The 27,102-nt window shown below is 42.4% G+C and overlaps 1 protein-coding gene across 2 annotated transcripts in view; it reads right to left on the bottom strand.

The window, feature by feature from the left end:
• Positions 1 to 3,380: 3,380 nt before the first annotated feature.
• GAREM1 (GRB2 associated regulator of MAPK1 subtype 1) overlaps positions 3,381 to 27,102 on the bottom strand; it is a 102,070-nt gene continuing 78,348 nt past the window's right edge. For both annotated transcript variants that reach the window (XM_053953296.1, XM_053953305.1), the window contains 3 exons: positions 17,332 to 18,507; positions 12,295 to 12,461; positions 3,381 to 8,880 (listed from right to left, as the gene is read on the bottom strand). In XM_053953296.1, coding sequence (XP_053809271.1) covers positions 7,968 to 8,880; positions 12,295 to 12,461; positions 17,332 to 18,507 — 2,256 coding nt within the window. In that variant the 3' untranslated portion in view covers positions 3,381 to 7,967. The remainder of the gene's footprint in view (positions 8,881 to 12,294; positions 12,462 to 17,331; positions 18,508 to 27,102) is intronic.

Here is a 27,102-nt window from a genome sequence, read left to right on the forward strand (position 1 = left end):
GTTGCTTAGCCTGGAGAAGGCTTCAAGGGTAACCTTAGTGTTGCCTTTTAACATATAAAGGTGGCTCACAGGAAAGATGGAGAGAGGCTTTTTATCAGGGTCTGTAGCAAGAGGACAAAAGGCAGTGGTTTTAAACTGAAAGGGGGTAGATTAAGTTCGGACAGAAGGAAGAAATTTCTTATGGTGGGACACTGGAACAAGTTGCCTGGAGAAGCTGTGGATCCCTTTAAGTGCACAAGGCCAAATTGGATAGGGCTTGGACCAGCTTTGTCTAGTGGAAGGCAGGGGGTTGGATGAGATGATCATTAAAGGTCCCTTCCAACCCAAATGATTCTATCATTCAATGAAATGCTAATCCAGTGCAATTTTTCAGTCTTTTTCGGGGGATAAAAACACCCATGTTTTCCAGTAGGAAACTGGAGGGCCAGTTACCAGGATGGCCAAGGCTTCATTCATCAGAGGCAGAAGCTGCTATCTAGGACTAGCACTTAGGATAGTTTCTAGCTGTCATATGTTTCTCCCCTTTGCAGACCTGCAGTTAAAGAAATAAGATTAGCTAAGATATATGCAGTTTTTCAGGGCTATGCCAGACATTCTGCCAGGTCTTACACTGCTGACCTACTACAGTTTCCTCCTCTTTCTGTTTGCACTAATCCACTGGGAGCCCAGCCCCGGAGACTTGCCTCGCTGACCCCCATGTTCTTTAACAATAATTGTTGTTTCTGTACAATGGAACAGCACCAGCACTATTAAAACTGTTCCTTCTCATAACAAAGCTCTTGTGGGGTTGGCAGAGTCCTAATGAGGTCCCTGAACCCATCCATAACCCACTGCAGCCCCTCCGGCAGGTTCCATTCTCAGTGGCTGTGTGCCAGTCTGACACTGTGTGTCACGGACAAGTACTACAGCAACTGCTGCCACCCACAGCCAGGGGACACATCCCTACACTTCCCTGCCAGCTCCTTAGGCTTGGCACCTTAGAAATATTTTCTTATTGTGGTAAAAAAAATGTCTTTATTTTTTCTCCTTTTATTCTTTTTCCTCCTACCCCAGACTCCCTGTGAGAAGCGGTTTTCATTTATTCCAAGCGTGTTTGGCAAGAGATTCCTTTTGTCCCGCCCAGAAGTAAAGGGCTTTTTGAGGTCTCGTTGAGCAATAACTAAATATTTGAGTTATATTTCTGTTGTCCTATTGTGGTGGCCTGGTTACCCATCTTGAGCTTGCCACCTTTGGAATCTGATGGAGAGAATGGTGAGAAGACACCTACTTCTCAAAGCCACTCTTCGCGTCAGCTCTCCATTATGCCAAGAATGAATATAAAATGATTTATCCTGAGGGGAAAGGAGAAATGCTGGATCCAGGCAACTGAATAAAAATATAAATCCTGCCAGCTTTCAACAAAAATTGATCTTCATTGAGTGAGACAATCACAGGAAAAAGAATTCTATATACAGAATACAATTAATAGTGAGTTTTTATGGAACTACCAGAGCTCTGTTCCAACAGTTGCCCATACAGGCAGAGGTAGTGGTCATTAAGGGATGCCAAGGGAATCCCTAAAAATAATGCTGCCATAGAAATGAGGTTGCTAGGGAAATGGTACAGCAGCACTGGGGGCCTAAGAAAAAATCACCAAGGGCAAACTGCCCAAGCAGGACTGATTTTATGTTCATTCTGCAATGGCAAATCCCATCATGCACTCATGGCACAGAAAAAGGGGAGAACATGGGAGTTTTGCCCAAGTTTGCAGCTTTGAGTCACTCAGTGCACAAGCGAAAGTGGTTACATGTGACGTGTGCATCTGGTGACATAAAATGTGTTTATACCTGGGCAGCAGAGCGTGGTGTAGAGTGCCCCAAGCTAGTGACAACCTGAGCTAGCACAGTCCTTTGCAACCAAGGACTTCAGGGATTAATCAGCGGTGACACGAGACAGGATGTCAGGCTCTGTCAGCACCCCAGGTCCCACAGCAGCTCAAGGACAGGAGCCCTAGCGTGAGGGAGGACAGGGGATATACACACCTAACAGACCAGGAGAGATCTAGTTGACTGTATTGCACCTAGAGGAGGAGCATGTCCAAGAGCATTAAGTTTCCACTTTCCAAAGAGAAGAGAGCTGTGATTTCAGGTCCCAACCCTGCCTCTATTCTTTATTCATGTTTATAGGTAGCTATGGTGACTAATCAGGAGATTTATGTCAGGCTTGGTGACTGCAATACATAATATATATATAAAAATAATATACCTGCTTGTTTAGAACAGCATTTTCCTTATAGGGAGGTGGACATATTTTGATTTGGGCTACAGCCCTTCACTCCCCCCCCATGCAGTGAATGCTATCCTGTAACCTGTAGATATTTTTGCTCACGCTGGACCCAATTGACTGGAGCATTCAAAAAATTAAATATTTTTCTTTCCCTTCTTAGGAGAGGGGAGCAGAGATGTGCCCTAGACAGACCTGCTCATGGTGAATGAGATTTTTCTTAACTTGTGAAAGCAATCTGCTTCTCTCTGTCCCTCCCTTCACCTCCCTGTGATACACATCCTGCCTCCAGACACATTTCGTCCCTCTCCCAGTTGTGAGGGTTGGAGGCAAGTAAACCCCAACTGTCTCAAATCCAACGGCAACTACTGTGTCAGATTCTGCCCTGCTTTATGTCTCAAAAACATGTATTAATGATTCCTACCATAAACCCTTCCACAACTACTGCTGTGCTGTAGTAAACTTTCTCTTGGCCTGGTATCAGCGAATGAAGCTTCAGCCCAAAGGAATCTGGCACAATAGCAACTTAGCTGCATAACACCTTGATGGTTGTAGAGTTGACATTTCCCTCCACTGCCAGTATGGAAGGAAGTGAGAACAGGCAATGTGCAACCTTACAGCACAACATTGTTTTGTCTCCGATTTCCTTCCCATCCAAAAAATGCCTCAGAAACCTTCTGCAAAGCAGGAATATTTGTGCATAGTCTTGCCCTTAAAAGCATATCCAAATTATAATGGAATGCTCTCCTCCAAAGCAAAGATAATAGGGCTTGGGAAAATAATGTTTTAGATGAACATCTGCTAGAGACTGGCAAGCTGTCTGGCAACAAATTCTTTGGGGAAACACAGCAGGATACTCTTGCTGAAGGGGAGCAAGTGAAATTACAAGACAGGAAAAAGTAACATGTCTTGAGAGGTTAAATGCAAACGCCTGATTACTCCTCTCAATTATCCAATCTTACTTTGCGAAATTCACTATTTGAGAAGTGCTTATTTCCAAATTATACGGAGATGAGCAAGAGGATAAGTCAGTGAAATTACTAAATGAAAACCAACCCTTTTATATAATACATGCGACCCAACCAATTTAGTATAACAAATTCTGTACGCATTTGAAGTACCATGAAAATAGTGTCTTTAATATACAGTTTATATACTTACAATACACAGTTTAAATTTGTTCATATACATTACAGGGATATTTATTTGCACCTGGTTTAAATAACAATCTGCCTCCAGCCTTTTACACAAAAGCCCAAAACAGCACAGAATTCCACAAAACCCATGCTTCGTTTTATAACGGAAATGTACTAAGCCAAAGTTTTGGGGCTTTTTCTTTTTTTATTTTTCCCAAGTGTTACTTTTTTGACATACCCGAAGTGAATCTAAAGAGCTAAGAACAAACATATTTTTAATACAATTCAGAAGATTGTCCAAGTCAAGAGAATCACTCTGCAGATTTTCACACTGAAAATTTGGTTATTACACAGAAAAATAGTGAAGTCTGAACAACTCCTTGACTATTAGGAGTTTAAGACATAACAAAATGGAGAGTAATTTATTGCTAGGTCTCAACATTTCCCCATTTCCCCACTGCCCTGCCATCCCTATAAATAAAAAGGACAATTCCTCTTGCTTATTAAGATTTAATCTATATCTTCTGGTTTGCATACAGGACTGCTGCTATTTCAAAGCATCAGAAAGAGGAGCCAGGAGAGCTGGGCTAAGCCGCAGTCCTCTCACAGGGCTGGTGTTTGGCTGTTAAGTACCATGGTGTGACCTCCTGCCTGGCCTGCAGGCAGGACTTGGCTCACCTGTGTTACAGGCAGGCAACCTGCTGGGAAGCACACAAGAAGCTGGTGCCAGCACAATTTGTTTTGTGGGGGGACAACCAAGAAGTTGATTCAAGATGAAAACATAAGAGAAAACAATTATTTATAGACAGGTTTGAAACACAGAGCTTTTTCAGGCAGCTTTGCCTGTTTACGCTGTTTCTCTTGAAGCTGTTGTTGTGGAACAAAGTTCTTTTAAGAGGCGAGTAAACCTGTTCTATTAGTAGAAAATACACAGCAATACACAGTAAATTCTAAACCTTGCTTCTAGCTGAAAAGAACACTTCAAAATGTATTTCCCTTCTAATTTTGGATGGAGCAAATGTTTTCTGTCTAAGTTTCTAGCCATAGGCAATTTTTACAATATGGCAAGAATAAGAATGCAAATAAGCACTTTGAGTTGCTGTCAACACAGCTTTGGTTAGCCAGGCAGGCAGCAAGACAAAGATTCATCATCCTAGGCACAATGAGCATTTGAAAGAAACTAGCATTTCTCCTCAAGCTTTCTCTCCATCCCTTCCCTGCCCAATTCGGTGTCCACCTCCAGGAATGCCTCCATGCCAGAATCCAGCTTTCACTGCTGAAGGCAGCATCAGTCCTTGTGCCAACACATGACAGTTGCATAGAAAGGATGTGTTTCTTGGTGCAGGACAGAGAGACAGCTCCATACAGAATGACATGACATGTTTTTTGCTACCAAAACCCCCAGACAAACAAAAACCCCCAGAAAAACAAAAACCCCAAGGATAACACACAGCTCAGACACTGGTAACCAAGTAAGCACCAGAGGCCTTACATTTATTTAATCTGAGGGACAAAATCCAAGGTTAGGACTGGCCTATTTTAGTGGACTGCCTTGAAAATGTAAGTGATTTTAGGCCCACTCTGGCACAATGCTCAATGGTTTCAGCTCTCGGGCCCCAAAGACAATCAACACAACTCCCATCAACATGGCTGGACTCCACTACTGTCCAAAACCAGATTGGTTTTCCCCACTGCTGACCTCCGTGCTGTGCTTGGGAGTTGCCATAGCCTGGCTACCTACTGGAAGGTACCCCTTTCTATAACCTAGGATCCAAAGGCTGAGCTACAACATTCCACACACCCAGTTTTCTCATCACTCTGCTGATTTCACCAGAGCAGACACTTCACTCCAGCTTGAGTACCACAGCAGGCAGATTGACACCGGAGCCATATAATTCACAGAATACAAATGTTAGGAACACCTAAATCCCCAAAAATGGCTTGGAAAGTGAAGGTGATGAGTGGCTAAGGGCAAAAGAAAATGTTAAATGCTAATACATTATGCATAAAAGTAAGTAAGCAGTGCCAAGCAGAACGAGACAACTGGAAGGCCATCAATAGCAAGTCTGCAGTTAGAGGTTTTAGCTATCCTTTGGCACACAGGCTCAGCTTCTGCAATCAATGCACATTTCTATGCCTTTGTGTGGGCCAGTTCTATTTTGGTTTATGCACATGGGATGTTAATGCAGCACGGTCATGAATGCAAATTCCACCAGTCTCTTTGCAAGAATAACCACTTCAAGCAGGTAAGCAGAGATAATAAAATAGGTATGAATCCACAGTCAAAGAAAACTACTTTCTCAGGGATGTTAATATTCTGGGGGGTGTTAGCAATATTTAATGTTAGCATTACCAAGACTGCAGTATTTTTTTTAGGGTTTTTTATCTAGAATTAACAAGCTGAGCAAAACAATGGCAAGTAGCTGACATTAAAGATTAGGCCCTTTCATATTTGAACACTCATTTGACAGAGTGGGTTTTAAAAGGCCGTTGGTTTCAACTTGCATGTGGTCTACCAACAAGCATACACGTCTGAACAATATTTGAATTTGATCTAGTCTTATTTGAAGCTAAAATATTTTAGAATGCTAATTTAAAAGCATTTGGAGAAAGCTATTGATCTGTTGCTTAAAGTCAATACATTACGAAAAACAGGATTATAAACTCTTGGGGTTTTTTTCTGTTGGGATATTTGTTGGCTCTGTAGTACTCACAACAACTGGGCTTTGCTTTCTAGTTGGGAAATGGTGGTTTGCATTACTGGAAGACAAATAATGCATCTTGGCTTCGGCAAGGCGACATGACATGAAATGTGTCCCAACAACAGAAAGCTCTATTTGCTAATAAATTCTTTTTAATGAGTCAATATGGTTGAGAAAACAGGCAAATCTAGCATTTTTGTCTCTGCTCTGTATTTTCTCTTGATGCTCCCAACTACATGTCCTACAATGGAGATATTTTTTAATACAACAAAAAGGTAAGCAAGGCAGGTGATGGTTTTCTCCTGGCCAGGGCTCTGCTCAGCAGTAAGTGAAGTTGCTCTAGCATTCCTAGCCCTGATCACCTGAGGATCCTGGGCATGCACACTTGCTGAAGAGGAAGGGATAACACAGACTGTTTCCTGAGGATCTCCACAAATCCTCAAATCCAGTATATAAAGGCAGGGGGATCCTGGGGTTATTTAGACACATTTCAGAGAGCTCTGTCAACAAACAAGAAATCCACAAAGGACTATCAAAAGTTAATGCTATTCCTAGCCTTTTGAGCAGTTAAATTTAAGAGGTCTCCAGGGGTAGACTAATACCCACTTACCATCTCTGTGCTCCCTTTTAACTGCTACTTCCATGTGACATCTATTGCAGTGAGTTTTTGCAGCTGGGCAATTGAATTAGCACATCCTTTGATGCTACAGCCCCTCCCATTTTGACACCCACATCCTCCTAGCCCACTGCAAACAAGACAGGTGAACTGAAAAGATCACAAGCATTTCCTGTGGCATGGCCCAAAACCTCCCTCAGCCCATTCTCAGCAGCATGCCATGCTCTGTTTCCGATCCCTCCCACCTTGCCAGCAGTTTATTTCAAAGGCATGACACAGGAGCACTATCACCTTCCTACACAGGTCTGACCACAGGAAGAGGAGAGCAGAGTAAGCGCCTTTTCAGACAATCAGAACAGCAGCAGAAGAAACACGAGGAGGTGTTACCTTTCACCACAGCACGGCTCCTGCAAGGGCTGTGCTAGCAGGCTGCTGCAGCAGGCAGGATCTGCTGAGAAAAGAGCCTGTGCACTGAACTGCTTTTCCCATGAGAAAGCTGCATGACCAGAAGTCATGCTATTTACTCCAGTCATCCGACTACAAAAGCAACTTTTGAAATCTACAGGTCATAAACTTTTAATTGGCCAGGGCAGAGTGGCTCAGTAGAAAATCCCCCTTCTCCCTCCCCTCTGGGCAAGGAGCTAAGCACGACTCTTGGTTTAAAAACATTTAACTCTTTTTTGCTCAAAGTAACATGGAAAATGCATCCACGTTACAGATAGTCAGGAAGATACAGTTCATAAAAATAATGCTGCAAGAATAGTGTATTAGTGGCACTTCAGAGCTATTCTTAACATTTTCAGATGTAGTGTCAAAACCAATGCTTTTGTATATCTGCAAGTCACAGCATGTTGCCAAATATTATGTGAACAGAAATAATCCCGTAAGAAATACCTTTTTTGCAGTTAACACAAAACTGTAAACTGGATTGGTGTGTGTCTTTCAGCATCAAATTGTTCAGTAATAAATACGGCTAAGTCTTAACAGACTATGGAGTCAAAGTTCCCTTAGTGTCCTGTTTTTAGCAGCTGTTGAATGTTCAGGGATGCACAAAGGCACACCTCTGCAGATTCTCTACCTTTATTATTGACATAGAAAAAAAAGGTCCATTCACCACTGAAAAATGTTTATCTGCATAGTAAGAATTTTTCTACTACTATTTACAAGAAGGATTTTTAGTGCAAAAAACCAGGAAGTGACGTATTAGCTCAAATGTATCGAGTATACAGTTTCACTAAAAACTAGCCAACATCACATCTTGGGTCGCCAGCCATTAATGAACTGTAGTATTTTCTTAACCTGCAATTTGCTTAGCTTGAAGTCTTCTGATAGGATTTCTTCTGTAAGCTGAACCAGTAAATTGCCATCAATCTTCTCTGTAACAAAAAATGATATGACATCTTCTGACAGACCAATAAACCTCAGCGATTTAGACACTTCCTCTATAGAGAGTCCAGAAAGGTCTGTGGGTGGCTGCCAGGGAGAGCCATCCCCACAAGACCTTGGTGCTAACTGGAGGTGGAGGGGAGATGAGAAGGGGTAAGACACAGAGAATGCATCCTGCATGCCCTTTTTAGCCAGATACTGATCTTCCAAGACGAGTGGAGAGCCAGCTTTTGATTCCTCCTCGGCACCATCTATTTTCAGTGGCAAGGGACACATGTCTGTAACTGTCTTATCTTCACTTGACTTCGGTGCCCGAGGAGGTAAGGCAGGACACGAATGGCTCTGCTTTGTGTTGCTGACTCCCAGAGTTTTCTCATCAGTGCAGTCTAGAGAGTAACTTGCTGACTTTGGACAGCTGGAGATGGTGTTTGTGAACTCTGCTGGAGTCAGCGGGGAGTACCCTGTTGGGAGCTCACATCCATCGAAGTCAAAAGTCAAAGGTGCTGGACAGCTTCTCTTTGGTGTACCTGGAGTCTTCTGTCTGGGGTAACTGTAGCTCCTGCTTGGATCAAGCAGGAAATCACTCCTATTCAGGCCTTCAGCAGTTCCTGAAAAATTGTTTGGCCAAGATAACCTTGAAGGCAGAGCTTCAGCTGAGGGGCTTCCCAAAGGCATTGTGCTCTCAGGCTCTTTGGATTCAGTTTTCATCATGTTACATGGGTAGCAGGAAACAGGCGTGCTCTCAGTTGGGTTGGTGTTGTCGCTCTCTGTGACATTACTTAAGGAACAAAGCAGAAAGGATGTTGTTAGTAAGAGAAAAATTGGCATTTCAATAAACTCAAAAATCATCTGATAGAAGGTGACCGTCACAAGGAAAGAATCTTCTTTCCTCCAGCAGAACTTTTCACATTTTAATTAACATGTTTGAATTCATGTATTGAGAGCTCCTTCTCCCCTTCTACAAGCCTGACAAGATGCTGATATACCCAAAAGCCCCATGCCTTGTTTTTTTAAGGTCATAAAAATGTTGATACCTCAATTCAGTTCTGTGTCATCTCACAAATACTCAGTTTTTCACCGTTGAATTTCTGAGGGATACCACCACAGATAAGAAACAGTCTCACATACACTAGAAAGATGTTCTAATCCAGCATTTTTCTACACATATGTACCACAGATATGTCATGGTATTCAAGAGCTCATGAGGGCAGGTCACCACTGCCCTAGGCCATGTGAACCAGTGCAGAGTACAGAGACAACAGAGTGAGTCAATGCTCACTTCCAAAGGAAGAGTTTTATCTGGAAGGGTAAGCAGACCTGGCTGCATGTGCTTTAAGCTTACCCAGAGTAACTTTTTGGTGTGTCTGGATCTTTAAACAAGCTTTGATGTTAAACACTCGCTCTTCAAAGGCACCTAAAGAAAGTTACTCTGGATCCACTTCCAGGTGGTGAACTAAGCTCAGCCTGTCCAAGGGAACTGATGGTTTATATCCAGGTGTTTCCAAGAGACGGAGATGACAACAAAAGGACACAACCTGTTATCAAAAGCAAATGTTTGCTGATTTTATGCCACCTTCTAAAAAAAAATCTGAAAGATTGTGCTGATCTTTGGAATTTTGGCCAACTAAACCAGAACACTGGAAAAATAATTAGCAGACTTATAAAATCCTTACTCAACACAACAGACAGAAACCAACAGTTGAAAAAAATTGTTTTAATGACTTGCCTCTCTCTCCTGAAAACTAACTACTCAAGTAAAAACTCAGTAGTCACCCCATGACAGCTCAGTGAACTCTGCTTGAGAATGGATCAAGCTATCAAAATAGATCAATGGAGCTATCAAAAAACCAGCAGAGTTTTCAATGGATTGACACAAAATTACTTCCTCGTGTGCTTACAGTGGATCAGAGAGGCCAATCTGGACTTCCCCAGATCAAATACAAAGTGCAGATGTGTAAAAACAGCCCTAATCTACATCACTGGGAAATATCTGTCCCAACAAATGCAGTTTCCTGCTTTCTTCCCATCTCTCAGTCTCCATTCTGTGCCTTCCAAATTTTTCCTCTGTTTATGTCACTAATACAAGTCTGACAGGTAAAGCAGCTGGATGTTTACAGAGACATGGAGTTTTGCCCCCTCAACACGGATACACCATTAACTAATTATTTCTGGCTGCTTAAAGGCCAACACAGTGTGCAACTGTGTGCACTGTGTATTGCACACAGTGAAAATCATTTTTCACAAACCAAGTCATCAAGCTGAGAAAACAGACAGTGAGGTGTTTTAAACAACATGTAGAATAATTAAATTGATCCAATTTCTGTACTCCAATTCCATACTAGAACTGGAACATTTATTGAGTTCAAAGATTAATGGAATTTCTGAAAACTGATGAAGTAACATTTTAACATTTTTGAAGTGCTTCCTTACTTGGCCTCCACTAAAATGAACTGCCTGGGACTAAGTGTGAAAGGATGAAAAGACAAGCCTCAAATACAGCTGAAATCAGGTATCAGGCATTTTGAGAGGTAGATAAGGACAAATCATACTGACTTTGTTTCTGTTTAAAATACTGTCTGCAACCCTTCATGATCCAGAAAACAAGTTTATTGATATAAATGGCAAAGCAATCTGGTTATTCCGCACAATGGCAAATTTCTAGTAGCTTCCTCTGCAACACCAGGTCAGCTCTACCAAAATGGAGACATATGGCCTGGACCCAGCTGGAGATGAATTACTGTGAAAGTCAAGGCAAATCATAGAATCACAGAATTATTTAGGTTGGAAAAAAACTCTAAGATCATCAGTCCAACCATTAATCCAGCACTGCCAAGTCCACACTAAACCATGTCCCCAAGTGACACATCTAGACTTTTTTTGAACACTTCCAGGCATAGTGACTCCAACACTTCCCTGAGCAGCCTGTTCTAATGCTTGACAGCCCTTTCCATGAAGAAATTTTTCCTAACATCCAATCTAAACCTCCCCTGGTGCAACTTGAGGCTTTTTCTTCTCATTCTATTTCTTGTTAGTTGGGAGAAAAGACTGACCCTCACCTCACTTTAACTTACTGCATTCTTGAGAAACTTCATTTCTGTTTTCCTAGTTTTTGCCCTAGTTTTTGGCAGCTGTATTCTTAGCTACAAAGAGAGAAAGCAGCATTTGGTGGGCCCCTAAAGCTGGGAGGTCTTGTGCTCAGCCTCCTGTGGAGTAGACCTTGACAGAACTACCCAAAAGGCTTTCATAAAATAAGCAAGCAGCCTTGATCTAGAGTGATCATTACCAGATCCACAACGCTAAGCTGCAAATGTGCAGTATGACTTAGTAAGGCAATTTCAGCATAAGTTGTTATACCAACTGCATCCAGGCTAAAATTAATTCAATGATGTACTGGATGAATTTATAATATTCACACAGGTAGCACTGTGTCATTGAAGGGGTACCAAAAATAATGGCAAGAAGACATCCAAGGCAAAAAGGAAGTGAGGCTTCAGAATGTGCATATACTTTCTGAAGCCAAAGGAAGGACACTGTACCACTAAGAAAAGCTATGCAGCCACATAATTCAGAATTTACTGTCAACTTTCAGCTAGCCTGGGTGGATCTTCTGGATTGTGGGTTGGGTTCGTGCTGAAGTGTGTTTGATGTGGAAGCTGTCCAGCCCCCTTCTGCTACACCTCACTTAGCACTCGGTGGTGTCTGCTGGTCTTTCTGTCCTCCATCATCTCCACCCCGTAGGTGTCCATATAGTTAGCACAACACACTTCTGGATTACCACACTCTTTTTGCGTCCCTGATTATCAGAGCTGGCTGTGCTGCATGCAACACTGAAATCCCACCCAAAAACTAGCAGTGAGGTGGTCTGGTTTGAAGATTCAAGCCTTTCAAGAAACATGGAAAATTATACATGATCTTTTAACTAGACAGCCTATGTCACCTAAGAGTGATATTACCTCTAGCAATGCATGCAGGTGTTTAATATAAACTGCTATGTCCTATCAGGTAAAACATAGTTTCTGCTGGATCTTTTCTTCCTTTTGAATCTTTCAAAACAACTTGACAGGTTAGCTGGTTTTACTGCAAGTCTGACACCACACTGTACCTTAGAAACACGTGCCTTCAAAAAGACCAGTGCTAAATTTAACTTTCTCAGAAAGTGCTAGCACGGAGCTCCCAGAGCTCAAACACATACATGTTGTGCAGTCCTGAAGAGTAGTAGGACAGAGTGGGGCTGGGAGAGCGGGTCTGCTGTCGAGCAGGCTTCACTGTGCGAGGAGGGATGGAAGGACTGGTGGAGGACGGCTTTGAACTCCGTGGTGGGACTGGGGGAGCGTTGAGGAGCCTGCATTCCTCTTTTACCTGTACAAAAGAAGAACATGTAAGCAAGCAGCAAGGAAATCTGGGCAACAGCAGCCTCAACCAGATGAAGCATATCTGGTTCTGCCTTATTCTTTGAAAGGAAATAATTAAAAAGGGAGGAGAAGAGAGAAATGAAAAAGTATATACATTTGCAACAGTATGTAGCTGTCAAGGAAGTCCAAAAGAATGCTTTGCCACTGGTAGAACGACCAGCAATCTTTTTTAGGGCACATTTCAGCAGTTTGATAGCAACTCATCTAAAAAGTAGCAGCAATGAAACTATGTAAAAGAACATTCCAGTAACAGAAAATCAGACAGACTGTTCCTGATACTATACATTCTGTAAGGAGCAATTCATTACACCTAAACTTCATTAGTGTTGTTTATTTAGATGTAATAAACCAAGGTTATGTAATGAAAAGATCTCAATATACTTTGATGTTTCCTGACTTACTTCACCAGTGATAGTCAGTCATCCAACCCTAAGATGATTCCCAGCCTCCTCTCTCAGGAATAGTACATTTATCTCATAAAACACACAGAGCACCTGAAATGTAGTGTGGTGTGCCTGTGTAGGAGCAAAATGTCAGGATCCATCCCCATTAAAAATATGATGGAACTAAGGACTTAATCTCATCAGGACATATTTGGGAGAGCAACTTTATTTAGTAAGGCTAGAGGTGAGGAGGCTGCTGAGAATTCTGCTGCCAGGCAGGATTTTTAACGATTCACCACCTGCCCCTGGGCAGGAGGAGACCTCTATGTTCTCCTTGTCTGAAACAGTCTTAGATGCATCAGAAAAAGGAAATAATTTTTGTGTTTGAAAGTTGAAGTTTATTTTTAAATTTTACAACACTGTAGAACTAAAAGTTATCTTAGCAGTTCTGCAACACATAATTAGCAATTAAAGTGATGTAATTTATTTAAAAACAAAATAAATGTGGAACCTTTTGCAATCCACTTCAATGCTTTCAAAATGCAACAACATATTTAGTACTTTTGTGAAATGGAAAACTAGGGACTAAGACATTGTAGTACATTTTTTCCCTAATTCAAAACAAGTCAAAATTACAGGAAATGCCCGTCAGCATAAAACACTGAAATAAATCTTGTTCTAAGGGATCTTATTTGGTCTTTCAAGGAAAGAGGAAAAAAATGAATCAATTTTATTCATGTTTGTTATTGAATTCAGGCATAAAATTCTTCAACCATTTTAGTATTGTGCCCCAAGGATGCCTGAAGACTTTTTCTCCCCCCAAGTCAGAATAGGCAAAGTTAATAGTGAATGCTATTGAATATATATCCATGGGGTTACAGAGACCATTCAGGGGAGCTTTTGGAGCACAGCAGATGGTAAAAGGCTTAAAGCTTTTCTTTCCTGGGAAGACTGAGGAATTCAAAGGTGCTGGCATAACAAACAGTGCCAAACACCCTTGCTTGACCCAGATTACAGATCAAAATGAAGCCATAAATAATACCTGTTTACAGTCCCAGTTGGTCCCTGTCACAAAACCACAATTACAGCCCCCAGGAAACCCAGCAGAGGAATAAAAAGGTGAAATTTTGCAGATTAAACTGACAACAGCAAGGGGAAGCTTCTGGAAAGCCATGCTCACTAGGTCCAAGAGAATGGCAATGAAATAAATGCAGGAGATGAGTGGAACAGCCACAGTGTGACAGGACAATGACCTCGATGGCTGCTGCTCTTAGCTGGAAATACTCTTTGCCCTAGATGTCACATGGCTGTCAGATACAGATAAAACACTTAAGACTGCACAACCTGAAACTTCTATTCGACATTGAGCTCTCTCGTGCTCCAATCCTCCTTCCTGTGACCTGGGAATGGTTACCTGTTTCCAGCACCATGAGGTGCTGTGTTGATTTTAAGACCTCTGCTCCTTTTCCTTGCTGCCAGCCCAAGCCCTGCCAGCACCACCTGGGCCCTGGGGTGTTATTGCTAAATCTGGGCATCACGGGTGCCCATTGCAGTGACCAGCTCTGAGGCTGCCTGGATAAAACATGCCCTGTCACCAGCTTGACTGCAAGCGTAACACAGAGCAGTTCCACACTCCTCGCCCACAGCAGCCTGAACTTCCGGCCCACTCCATTAGGGATGTGCTTTGTATCAATCAGGAAAACAGCTCCTGATGTTATGCAAATTAGTGTTTGGGGAATGAAGAAATTCCTAATTTACAGGCCTTAATTCAGAGATTATTCCCCCCTCCTCCGCCTTCTGCCTTCACGCTACTTTCATTTTCTGAAGGTATTCAGAAAATACACATAATGTATCACAATGCTCCATCCTGCTGGAGAGAAGAAAACCAGAACAGCTTCTGAAATACCCAGATGTCCTTTCCCATCCTGCAAACAGCTCCTGAACACACATTTTAAATTTAGTGCAAAAATACAATTGCTGGCCAACCTTTACACAGAAATGCTATGGAATATCATTCTAGAGGGAGTGATGACTAAAACGCATGTTCACCAGCAGCTCCTGAGATCTACTTACTCTATAAATACCTACATGGAAACCATGCAAACATCTCCTCGGCCCCAGGCCACAGATGAATTCTGTAGGTCACTGATACTCACTCCAAAGCTGTTCCAGGAAGCCATAAAAGCAAGTCTACATTATTATAATCTATGAAAATGTAGGATTTTAATTTTGTTTTATTTTTAATGCAGCTACAACCCCTGCCCACCTCTAAATCCCAGCTAATATCTTTAGCAGAAGTTATTTCTCCAAAATGGCTAGAAAGCTACACTGAAATTGCTGACAGCACTCACACATTACCTCAGTAATGTAAGACACACATGACAAAATTGCACACTTTCCAAAGTAACTCTAAAGGGCAACATACACATCTACCCCAAGTGTCACCTGGCTGTCCCCAGAAGGGACTCATTGGGATTCCCCAGGTATGAGGGTCCACAGTGATGCTGTGCAGGTGCTCCACAGCTCTCCCAGCACTCCAGTGCCCACACCTCAGGGGTAAGACCCTCATGTCTCAGGCATGACCCAGGCGATCGGCATCCCCACGCCACAAGGGCTGCCCTCATCTCGTTGTGGGGGCAGCCTTCCTCCCCCACCACCCACCTCCCAACACTCCAGCTCTCTTCTGACCCTGTGCAGAAGCAGTTCAGCTCACACAAATCAGCAGGAAACAAATCATTTTCCAGATCCAGACCTGGCTGCCTGCCCAGGCACAGGAGTGCCAGAGCCAGCACAAAAGGGAAGCCAGGACGATGTGTCTGGGAAAGGAGGAGGAGGTGGAGGAGGGTGGGACTAGCCCCACTCCAGTTAACACCAGCATAGGCTGCCAGGGAGCCTCATCTCCATATGGTGCTGCTGGGCACTTGTCCAAGAGTCTGGACAAAGTGTCAGTGCATACCTGACCTCAGAGGCAAGGGAAGTGCTCTTGGGTTCCTGCACTTAACATTGCACATAAACACTTTGCTAAGAAGACATAATGTCTTGCCTTTCCTGGCTGCTCCAGCTGCTGCATTTGATTTTTGGGAAAGTTTTGGTGGCACAGTCCAAGGACTGTAGTTGGGCATTTTGTGCCTGCAAGTGTCCTCCTCCCCTCTCCTTGCTGCATGTCCCCAGGAAGCGCAGAGCCTGGTCAGGGGCATCCCCACAGAAATCCACTGCAGGCTGACCCAGCATGAATGAGCACATCTCAGCTTTCAACCAGGCTGTGACCCGACTCATGAGGGCAAGGCTACAGCCAACACTACTGGACTGTTAGATGGCAATAGGAAAGGTATAGGACAATCATGGTTTGTTGCAGTTTTGTCTCAAATTAGTCTTAATTTACTGTACAACCATGCTCTTGAAACCACCATAGGACTTGCAAATGGAATGGTATTTTTTTTAATTCCAGAAAAACTCCTGCAAAACAAATTTGTTAAATAATGATACACACCAAGATTCACGCTATATATGTATGGTTGACATTCTGATAAAGACTCCTAGACACACTTTCCTGTGGGAATCTTCTTTCTTCCTTTCTTTTCTTTCTTTTTTTTTTTTTTAAATAAGGTTTAGGACTACATCAAGAGACGACATAATGGGTGGATTCTCCAGCCAGTCCACATAAGCTCCTGTTGATAAAATACATTTACATTTTTCCCTCCTAAGTCTCCATGACATTTCAGGTTTGGAGAAGTGATTTCTCCCATGAGTTTTCATTAAAAACTTTAGGCCAGGAAACATGCTCTGTTTACAACTTAGTCCTCTAGAAGGCTCACTTATCAATTCTGCAGACCTCCTATTTAAACATATTTTCTTTCAATATGCAGTACAGAGCGGTTAGTTCAGGTCTAGTTTGATAAAGGACAATGATGCAGTATTTTTCAAAATCTGCTAAAGGGTCATAATAGAGAAATCAGTCTCTCATTAACAAACTCTTCAATCTGTAAAATCTGTAAAAAGCTGTTCTCATTATCAGAGACTGTTAACTGACACACTAAGGCAAACTGAGGCATTTCCAAGTGGGTCATGCCCCATACACTTTGGCCACGGAAGATATGAGAAAACATGGAGGTCACATGGAGAGATGATATTGAAAGCAAGAGAATAAAGTGACTCAGCAATTCTTGTTTGTGTGAGCAAGAAACCCAAAATAAATATCACCTGAAAGTATCAGGATTAAGCTATTAGATCAATAATATTAAATATACTCCTGTGATTTTTAAGACATGACTTACACATGGTAGGAAACTAGCTGAAGTGGCACATCTTGCAAAGTTTGACTGTTCCCTTGCCCTGTATGTGCCCCGCCCTTCTCCACCACATTCCCTAAAAAGATCTGCATGCAAACTCTTCACCACCTAAAAAAAGAAACAAACACAAATAACCCCAACTTACTGCTTCTGATTTGGGAGGCACTGGAGGTGGAGGTAGGGAAACATCTGAAGACTTTGCGTTTGTTCCGATAGTTGCAGGCACAGGAAGAGACGCGGTACCACACTTTGATCGGAAAGATCCTCTGTAGTTGTCACACTTGTTCTTCTCGAAGGAGCACGAGAGAGGCTGATCACCGCCCTTTCCAGATCCTTGGTCCAACCAGAGCTCTTCGTAAGGAAGTTCCGGTTTCGTAGGCAGAAACATCGATTCTTCGCTAACTTCAGGGAAAAGGTAATCACTGCTACTGTCCCCGGACTCCTGGTACTGAAGAGCATCGTGAGAGAACAGGGCCCACTCGTTACACAAGTCCCTGCAGCCGTGGAGGTTCACCTCGCTGTTCCCATGCAAGTTGTTCCCATAGACGCACACGGAGAGCCGGTGGAAGGACTGCGTGAGCTCGTCCCGCGCGTAGCTGAGGGAGTTTGGCACGTGGCTGTGCCCCGCGCACCGGCTCTTCTTCGGGCTCTTGCAGTCGTCATTCCAGTCCGTCTTTACATCTCGCACGGCACGGGAATACTCATCTATGTCAAACTGTTCCTGGCATATATTAAACCAGTGCTGGATGAGGGGTTCGTGCCACAGCTCCCCCTTCACTACGCTATCAGGTAGAATGAATTTCGGAAGCGTCAAGTGCAAGGGAAAATGCATGGGAATGATTTTGTTACCACGAAGCACGCAACAAACTACCACAGTCTTGGTCTGAATGTTGACAAACTTGTACCTGTGCCCCTCACGGATAAAATGCAGGTCATAAGGGTTTCTTGGTGTAGGACTTGGCACAGTCACGTTAACAGGCAGCCTGGTTTTTTCTACTATATTGCGAATTGTGTGCTCACCTTCTTGCATCTGCACCTCCAGTGGGCTGCGGGTGCTGAACTTGCCCTTACACTGGAAAGGGAGACTGATGCTCTCGTTGGTCCTGTGGTTCATGCAGATGAGGCAGGGCATCTTGCCTCTGCCTAGCTTACTAATTGAATTAAGCTTCCCAATTTTTTTGAAGATGGTGTTGAGCCGTGACTTCTCCTTAGAAGATTTTGCATAAAGGATTTCTGCTTGCCCCATTAAAGTGAGCTCATCCCCAGTACTAAGGGTAATGTTGTAAACTTCAGTGTCTTCATTGCATTCACCTGAAGCTACCTGCAAAATAATAATAAAAAAATTTATTTTCCCCCAATGAAGACAATATTTCATATCACATCATATCTCTTGAGACTGAACTTACAAGACTATATATTGGAAAAAATGAAAGTAGCTGTATTTGAACAGCTGACTGGTCAAGTGTGAGGTGTTTAAGCTGAAGCTCAGCTAAATAACCTTTTTAATTTGTTCAGTACATTCCTGCATCTTACTTAAGAGGAAAGAGCCACCTGAAACTGCCAAAGAAGGCATGAGAACAAACATAACCATTTTTTAAAGACAAGGCAAATCCACATATCCCAGTTATATCCTCATATAGCAGTTCAAATAGTTGCTTGTGTCATAGAGCTATGACAGACCATGTCTGGATTCTCTTGGATATCTTTTCCCACATTTGTTTTTGCTGTTTGTTCGAAGTCACTGCCAGGCTCTTGAGGGAAACAAACTTCTTTCACTATCTTCAGCTCCCTGAGGAGCAGAAAAGGTGATTTCATCATTACAGATGAAGCATATCCCTTTGATATAATTTTTTCCAGGCTAGGGGGAATGACAGATGACATCTATTCCACGAAGGAGAAATCAAGACTATCGGTCTATCCCATATGCCTCACTTCCCCCCTGCTTTGCTCTCCTAGTCATAGACTTCCTTCCTCATTTTTTGATCATAATTGCAATTTAAGAGATTAAACAACATATGCACAGCCATGTGTGAGCTTTTCTAGTATGGAAATTGTACCAGGAAAAATCCCCCAACGAAACAGATGTCCAAGGCTCATTTGCTCTCGAAGTTATTTCCTTATGACTGAAATAACTCTTTATAGACAAGATTGCTCTGCCTCATATTTGAGTGGTTTAACATGAAAAGCCCTTTTCAGGGACCTAACAGAACCCACCCAATTCTTTGGTAGCAGCAGATTCCTACCCATAAATGAAGTGCACCAGATAAACACTATTGGTCTGTTATAGACCATTTTATTTGAGAAATTGAACATACTAAAGAAATTGCCAATGAAAACATATGCTAAAATTGTATATCCCTTCCTCACCTCCAAAACTCCTAAAGACTTCATGGACTTGAGTGAAGTCCAAACTCCAGGCTTCAAACCCTGGTATCATCACACAATAGCCACCGCATGAAATCAAAGCTGTAATTCCAGTAAGTCAATAGCCAACAAGCACAGTGATTAATTCTTCCTCTTGTAAGACATGACCTGCGATCCCCCTGTATTTGCAGAACTGTGATTATCTTCTGCAAGCCAGAATTGTAGTTGCACAGGAGTAATTGCACAGGCAGCTCAGGCGAGGTGTGCCGCCTTAGCACTTCAGGCTCGGGGCTTCCGGAGAGGAAGTCATTCAAACCCTGAATTATCTAAACAAACACTAATTGGTCTAATCCAGGAAACCGCTAGGGTTTATGGTACGTAACACTCATTCACAGCTTGCACCACTGGCCTGGCAGCATTTGAAACACCACAATGTGAAATGAAAGCACTGGGGGCTCTTTTGCTGATAATGCCCATGTCATGTCCATTGCTGGTTTCTCCTCAAACTGCCACAGAGCGCTGCACTGGAGCTGCAGCCACACAGCCCTGCCTTCGAGGGGCTGATAAGGGCTGAGGACACACAGGGCTCTGTGCCTGTACCATGCAATCTCCCCCTTTTCTTTCTGAGAGGGTGTTTTCTCTAAGAATATTGGTTCCTAGAATCAACAAGTCCCTGCAAATAGCTGCTTTGACAATGCCAGCTACACTGTTGGACTCTTCACTCAATGCTGCACGATCACAGCTTTTCCTCACTACTTGTGGGACACTGTCCGGAGCAAGGGAGGTGTCACATCCTACAGCTGTGGGAGCTCCTCCTGGACCAACTTACAGTTCCCTGGTGATTCACAAACAAACAAGCCACTGTAGGAGGAAATGGTGGGTCAGATGTGAAACCACAGAGGTAACTAAATGGCTGAGCTTTACAATGAAGGTCTTGTGGAGCAGCTACTTATTGATGTCATCCACTTCAACCAGCCAAATATCAAACGGGCTTTTAGAGTCAACCGACATGTTTAAAGACAAAATTATTTTCAATTAAAAACATCGGAAAACATTGTTTTCATTGTTAAAAAAATATAGTCACAGAATCATTGCAGGTGAAATAAGGCTGAATTTAACCCTGAATCAGTGTACAGATGGGGGAATCAGATACTGGAGAGCAGCATGGTAGAAAGGGAGTCCTGGCTGATGGCAAGCTGAACATCAGTCAGCAGAGCTCTGGCAGCCAGGAAAGACAACTGTGTCCTGGGGTGCAGCAGGCACAGCATTGTCAGCATCAGGCAAGGGAGGGGATTGTCCTGCTCTGCTCTGGAGCAGCCTCACCTCGAGTGCTGGGGGCAGTTTTGGGTGCCACAATATAAAAAAGACATTAAGCTCTTAGAGAGCATCCAAAGGAGGGCCTTGAGGATGGTGAAGGGCTTTGAGGAGAAGCTGTATGAGAAACAGCTGAGGTCACTTCATCTGTTCAGCCTGGACAAGAGGAGACTGAGGGGAGACCTCACTGCAGTTACAACTTCCTTATGAGGCAAAGAGCAGGGGCAGACACTGATCTCTTCTCTGTGTGATCTGTGACAGGACCCAAGGGCCTGAAGTTGTGTCAGGGGAGGTTTAGCTTGGATATCAGGAAAAATTTTTCACCCAGAGGGTGGTTGGACACTGGAACAGACTCCCCAGGGAAGTGGTCACAGCAGCAAGCCTGACAAAAATTCAAGAAGCATTTGGACAATGCTCTCAGGCACATGGTGTGATTCTTGGGGTGTCCTGTGCAAGGCAAGGAGTTGGACTTTATGTTCCTCACGGATCCCTTACAACTCTGTATATTCTATGATATTTTATGCTAAGAAAGATGAGGCCATAGTTCTAGTTTAGCACTCTGATAAAAATACTGTTCTGCATTCTTTCTTCTAAACAAAAAATATAAGGTACCAGTTGCTGCTCAAAATTATAATAAAAATCAAAAACATGAAATTAAAAGTCTAAGACCTCAGAAATTTATCTACTAAATTCTACTTATAGTGATGTTAAGATTGCTGATATATCCCACTGGGCTGCTTATACTTTAAAATAGGTAGGTAAATGGTAGGTAAATATGTTTTCCAGCATATTGGCAATAAACATACTCCATACATATCCTATATCGCTCTCTCAATACATGTAACAGTGCACATATACTGCTCAGTTTTTGTTCTGAAGATTACATTAGGCTAAATGATCCTTACTTTGTCCTTGTAGCAATGACATATGAAAATCAGACTTGCTCTGTCTTGTTCAAACATTTCACTTTATCAGCGGCCACAAAACTTTACAGAAAAATCAACAAAAAGCCATGGACTTTAGCTTGGCTTTACACTGCCTTTGGTGAGTTCCACAGGGCCTCCAGAAGCCCAGGAATTAGTCATGCAGAGCATTTCCTAAGAACAGATGGGACAGGAGGAAACGGCCTCAAATTGCACCAGAGGAGGTTTAGATTGGATATCCGGAATTTTTTTTTTACCAGAAGGGTTGTCATTCGCTGGAACAGGATTCCCAGGAAAGTGGTTGTGTCACCATTCCTGGAAGCATTTATAAGACGTGAGGACGTGGCACTTGGGGACATAGTTTACTGGTGGACTTGGCAGTGCTGGGCTAATGGATGGACTTGATGATCTCAAAGGTTTCTTCCAACCTAAATGATTCTATGGTTCTATGCCAAATAGGACACTTATAGACAACACAAAAGTGCATATCAAAAATTATTCCTAGAAGGAAGAAGGGGTAGCCCCACACCAGACCCATCTCCCTCTACCCTCTAAGGGTTGGTTCAGCACCAACGCAGCAGGATGTGCATCTTCACAGCCCTGCTGAGAGCATTCTCTGGGCCCCCTCTGCTTCCTGCTATGCAGTTGCTGGTGGGGTGTAGCAGAGCCCTAAACTATTTCAGACACTTGGACCTGCTAGTGGCAGGTCCCAGCTGGTGAATGTGACACAGCATATCCCTGGTATATGATGGACACAAGACAGCAGTGCAGAGTGGCAGAGTTAATGTGGTCCAGATCACATGCATTTTTGTGGTAAACTCCTAAAGTCTCATAATAATTCTGGAAAAGAGGTAACACTCAGAAGGCAGAAAACATCCAAGAGGCTTTCACTCAGCTGCATCACACATCCAAGGAAGGCTTTATACATTTTAACAATAATGTTTCATGCACTGTAAAAACTCCTGCGGTTTTATTTTGCACTTGCCCCTCTTCTGCTCTTCTCAGCCAGTTTTCATAGGTAACAGGTGAGACTAACCAGTGATCCCAGCTTTGGGAAAGAGGCAGTGCTTGCCACACTACACTCCCAATGCCATGTAGGAATCAGTAGTAGATATTCAAGCTGAACAATGATCCAGAACTTCCTCCCTGTTGTACTTGCCTTCTTCCTTCTGACTGCCAGCTGTTACTGCAACTATCTGTTCACTGTTGATGCTAGGATACTGACCAGGAAGTTTACAGGCATACAGACACACACTGCAAAACACCAGTGGTGTAAGTCACTGTAATATTTTATATTTTAAGACTCATGCAATTTCAGTAACATTGAAAAGCCATTGAAAAGTCCTGCAGAAGACAGGCATCAGAAAAGCAATGAATGATTATTTAGGAAACTGTTTTCTGGAAAAGCTTGGGTATAATCTTCCTTTTGCTTAAGGAAAGGCTAACTAGCAATAATAGATTTTGGTAACACCTGAGTCAATATGCTGTCTTGGACTCCAATTGTTCTAATTTGTTATAATTAGAAGCAGAAGTCTTTAATTGGACACATAAGAACACCTTTATAAAAATGATTTGTGGCTTTATATAGGTCGGTATAGCTGCTAGATTTTATTAGATTAATGTGAGTATTGCTTTCACTTTAAAAATACAATTAGGATTTTTTTTTCTTTTTGTTAGAGCTTTTTGTAACTGTGAAGTCTCTGATTCATACCTACAGCCTATGGTTTTTACTTAAGAGCCAAGGGACTAATTTCCTTAGGTCCAATTTACTAGGACCAATTGTAGCACTACGTATATATTTAATAGATCATATATATTAGATATGTTTTTTTTACAGGTCACAGAAATGGGAAAAGATTTTTAAATTTAAAACAGTGTCTTCAGAAGAGCTGTTAGCAGAAAAAAAAAATGAGCAAACATTTTCAAGGAAGTTGGCTAAATTCAGTGAGACAGTATCCCATTTTTCTTTTATAAATGTCTGTTTCCCAAGACAGAATCAGCAAGTAAAAGTCTTCATGCTAGCATACATGTATTTCCCTCTGGGATGAGAGGGACTCTGCCTAATTGCTACATTAACAGCTGGCTTCAGTGCTCTTTAAGGAATGTCTCAAATAAATCAGCATTCTAAAACTGACCCAAAATGTGGCAGGTAACACTGCAGAGCTGTATCATGAAGTGTCTTTATGTGGGACGTCAGGAGCCACCCAGGCAGTGGCACTTGCCATCCAGGCTCCCTCTGCCCACAGGCACCTCAACATAGGCACACAGCAGCAGCAGCTCTGCTTCCTCTGCTTCTCTTACTCAAGCCACCCACCTTTTTCCAGGAGGGAGAGAGGCAGCCACAGGACTGCAATACCAATGCAAGACACCGAGGTGTCGAGCCTGTGTGCACTGGGAGCAAAGGGGAAAAAGCAGAAAAAACTTAAACTGCTTGGAACTGACTCCTGCTGCTTCGTAAGGCTGGCATCAAGCCACAAGGCCACTAAAGCACTAATTCTTGAGGTGAAGTATTATGAATTGCCTGAAAGTCTGAAGCCAAAATCTACACACCACCTCATTTCAAAAAAGTCACTACTACAGCACTTAAGAATGTCACCGTAAGTTACAGCCTACTATATATGTGCTTTATGGCAACTCAGGGTGAGTTTATCAGAGGCACTAGAATTACAACCAGGAAATCAATTTTGCTCCACTGTACTGCATTACCATCTGCCAAAAAAAAAAAAAAAAAAAAAGCGTGAAGTTTTCACTACAGATTTCTTTCTGCCAAAATGCACGTTGTACGGGCCAACATGGTTAAATCACTGTGAAAAGAGGATTACATTAAAAAAGATGAACAAATCAGGTATCAAAAGTTCACACCAGTCCTACAATATCTTTGATAGGTAAGAAAAGAATCATTAAAAGGCTAATTGACTAACCCATTCTCCATTCTACAAAGTGTCTGCAAACAGCTTCACAGACTCTCCAGGGAGACCAAAGATGTCTTCAGAACAGAAATGTTACTCTGGAAGATCTGAAGGGTCCCGCAACACTGAGCGAGCTGGTTTTTAGAGTGAAGGAACTCCTAGTTTGTCCAATGTTCAATCTATCAGTAAATACTGCTGCTTTTTTAAAGGAACTTTTTGTGAATTGCCCTCAGTATTATTTGGGTGTGGGGGGGTGGGGGTGTGTTTGTTCCTTGTCTTGTTTTTAAGACCTGGTGCAAATAGCTTCCTGGGTGTTTGTACACACTGCCATTTGTATGAGACCAGAGCAGTTGAAAGAAGAAATCTACTACTGTTGTTTCAGCAAAAGATATGGTCCTGGGGTAGCTCAATATTCTTAGTATTTTGTTCTCAGCAATAGAAAATAAAATAATTCTCGTATTTGTAGCATAATGCTGTAACATAAACAAAATCCTCTTCAATTATGTACTGAATATTAATACAAAAAAGGTTCTCACCTATCTGGTCATTGAAGAAAGGACAGAATGCCTCTATTTTTTGATCAGGAAGAGATTAAACTATTGACTGAGTGAAATTCACTTATCCTCAGAACACTCTAAATTACTGTGCCTGTATATGCTGCTGGCCACCACTTGAAACAACCAAGTGGGTATTCAGTGCAGTATGTATGGATAAAAAAGTTACAAAGTACTTTCAGCCATTACAAAAGTTTTATTTAACCTAAAAGTTTTGTTTGCTAGTCTCTGAAAAGATACTGCCTTTCCCTCCTAGTGGCACTTGCTTGCATGTATTACAGCTGTTCTTCAAACACCCATCAGGTCCTCAACCACCTGCCTCAGGACACTGCCCAGAAAGCCTATCCAGCTGCAAAACCACAGGGAAGGAAGGGAGAACAATCTCCCCTGCCTCACCAGGATAAGGTGGCTGAGTTTTCCCTTTAACAACTATTACAAGAAGCAAAAGTAAATAAGCCCCTTGGAAATGATCTCGTAGCCCATTGCAGCGAGAAGGCAGTTTGGAGAATGGCAGCTGTGAAATCTTGCTAGAGCTGCCAAGGATTTACACTCAGGAGCAAGGCTCACACCACGTGGAATCATAACCGTGGGGTACTGGCACATGCAGGCTCACCTCAACAGCACAGACAAAAGCACGCAGTGACTGTCTGGTCACCTTGGAGCTCTACAGGCTCCTTCTTCAAAAATTATCCACTGAAGACTTGAGTGTTTGGAACAAGAAAGAATTCCCAGACTTCAGAGCTCCTTCTCATCTTAAGTGCTTCATCAGATATTTTGGGCACTTTTTTTTTTCTTTTTATATCGGATTAGCTACCTTCTGATACTCTCTTCTGAATTTAAACAGGCACACTACATTGGACAGGAATCAACTGTACTTAGTATTCCTCCCTTTGCTCTAATCAGCTTGACAAAATCTCTCCCATATTAAAATTTTAGCGTACATAATTCTCTTGCATGTAAAGGGTTATTAAACACTTTAATAAATCCTGCTAAGTTCATTTATTTTTTGGAAGATGATAACCTTGGAATAGACTTCTATGAAACTGGAAAAACTGCCAAGAGGAATACTGCCAAGATAACTGTGTAACTAGGTTAAACCTGGATTATTACTACTGTTATTTACATTAAGGAGTATCACTATAATACCTTTTAAAAATGGATTTGATATCTAACAGAAAGCTATGCTTATTTCTCAGTTTGCTACATATGAAAAAGAGTTTTAAAACCACTCAAAGTAAACTCAAGATAGGGCATTTTACGTTTAAACAAACCTGTAGACAAATACTTTTTTGCACATTCTACTGTGCCATTCTCTTGGTCATTGATCAAAAGAGAAATAACAGCACAACTCTGGATAAGGCTAGCAGACACAAGGATTTTTTCTGAGCAGAGATAAAATTTTCTTGTTCCCTTGCCTAAAGATACCGAAGTGTTCCAACTTTTTCATGTCGCCTTCATTCATGAAAGCCTCTGTTTTACAGGATCAGGTTAATGCAGAACACAAATGAAAACAACCTACTGTCTTGCAAGGTGTGAGTCTTAGTCACTGAGTAAATTAACTGATGAGCTCTTCCACTAACACCTATAAAAATTGTGAACTAGCTGGTGTCTCCCAGCTGTAGCAGTGCAAGAAAAAGGAAAAAGCCATTAAAAGGTTGTTGTACAAAGCCCAGCCTGATACACATGGGACCAGGAAATTCCAGGCTGGTTTTGCACCAGCAGTATCAGCCGGTTTCCCCACAGGATACACGATGTGGATCTCCACCACTGCACACCAGCTCTGGCGTGCTCTTATACCAGTCTGAGATGATGCTGCTCTCAAGCCAACCAGATAAGCCTGAAGACCGCTCTG

The sequence above is a fragment of the Vidua chalybeata genome, chromosome 1, assembly GCF_026979565.1.
Source record: "Vidua chalybeata isolate OUT-0048 chromosome 1, bVidCha1 merged haplotype, whole genome shotgun sequence".
Classification (NCBI taxonomy): domain Eukaryota; kingdom Metazoa; phylum Chordata; class Aves; order Passeriformes; family Viduidae; genus Vidua; species Vidua chalybeata.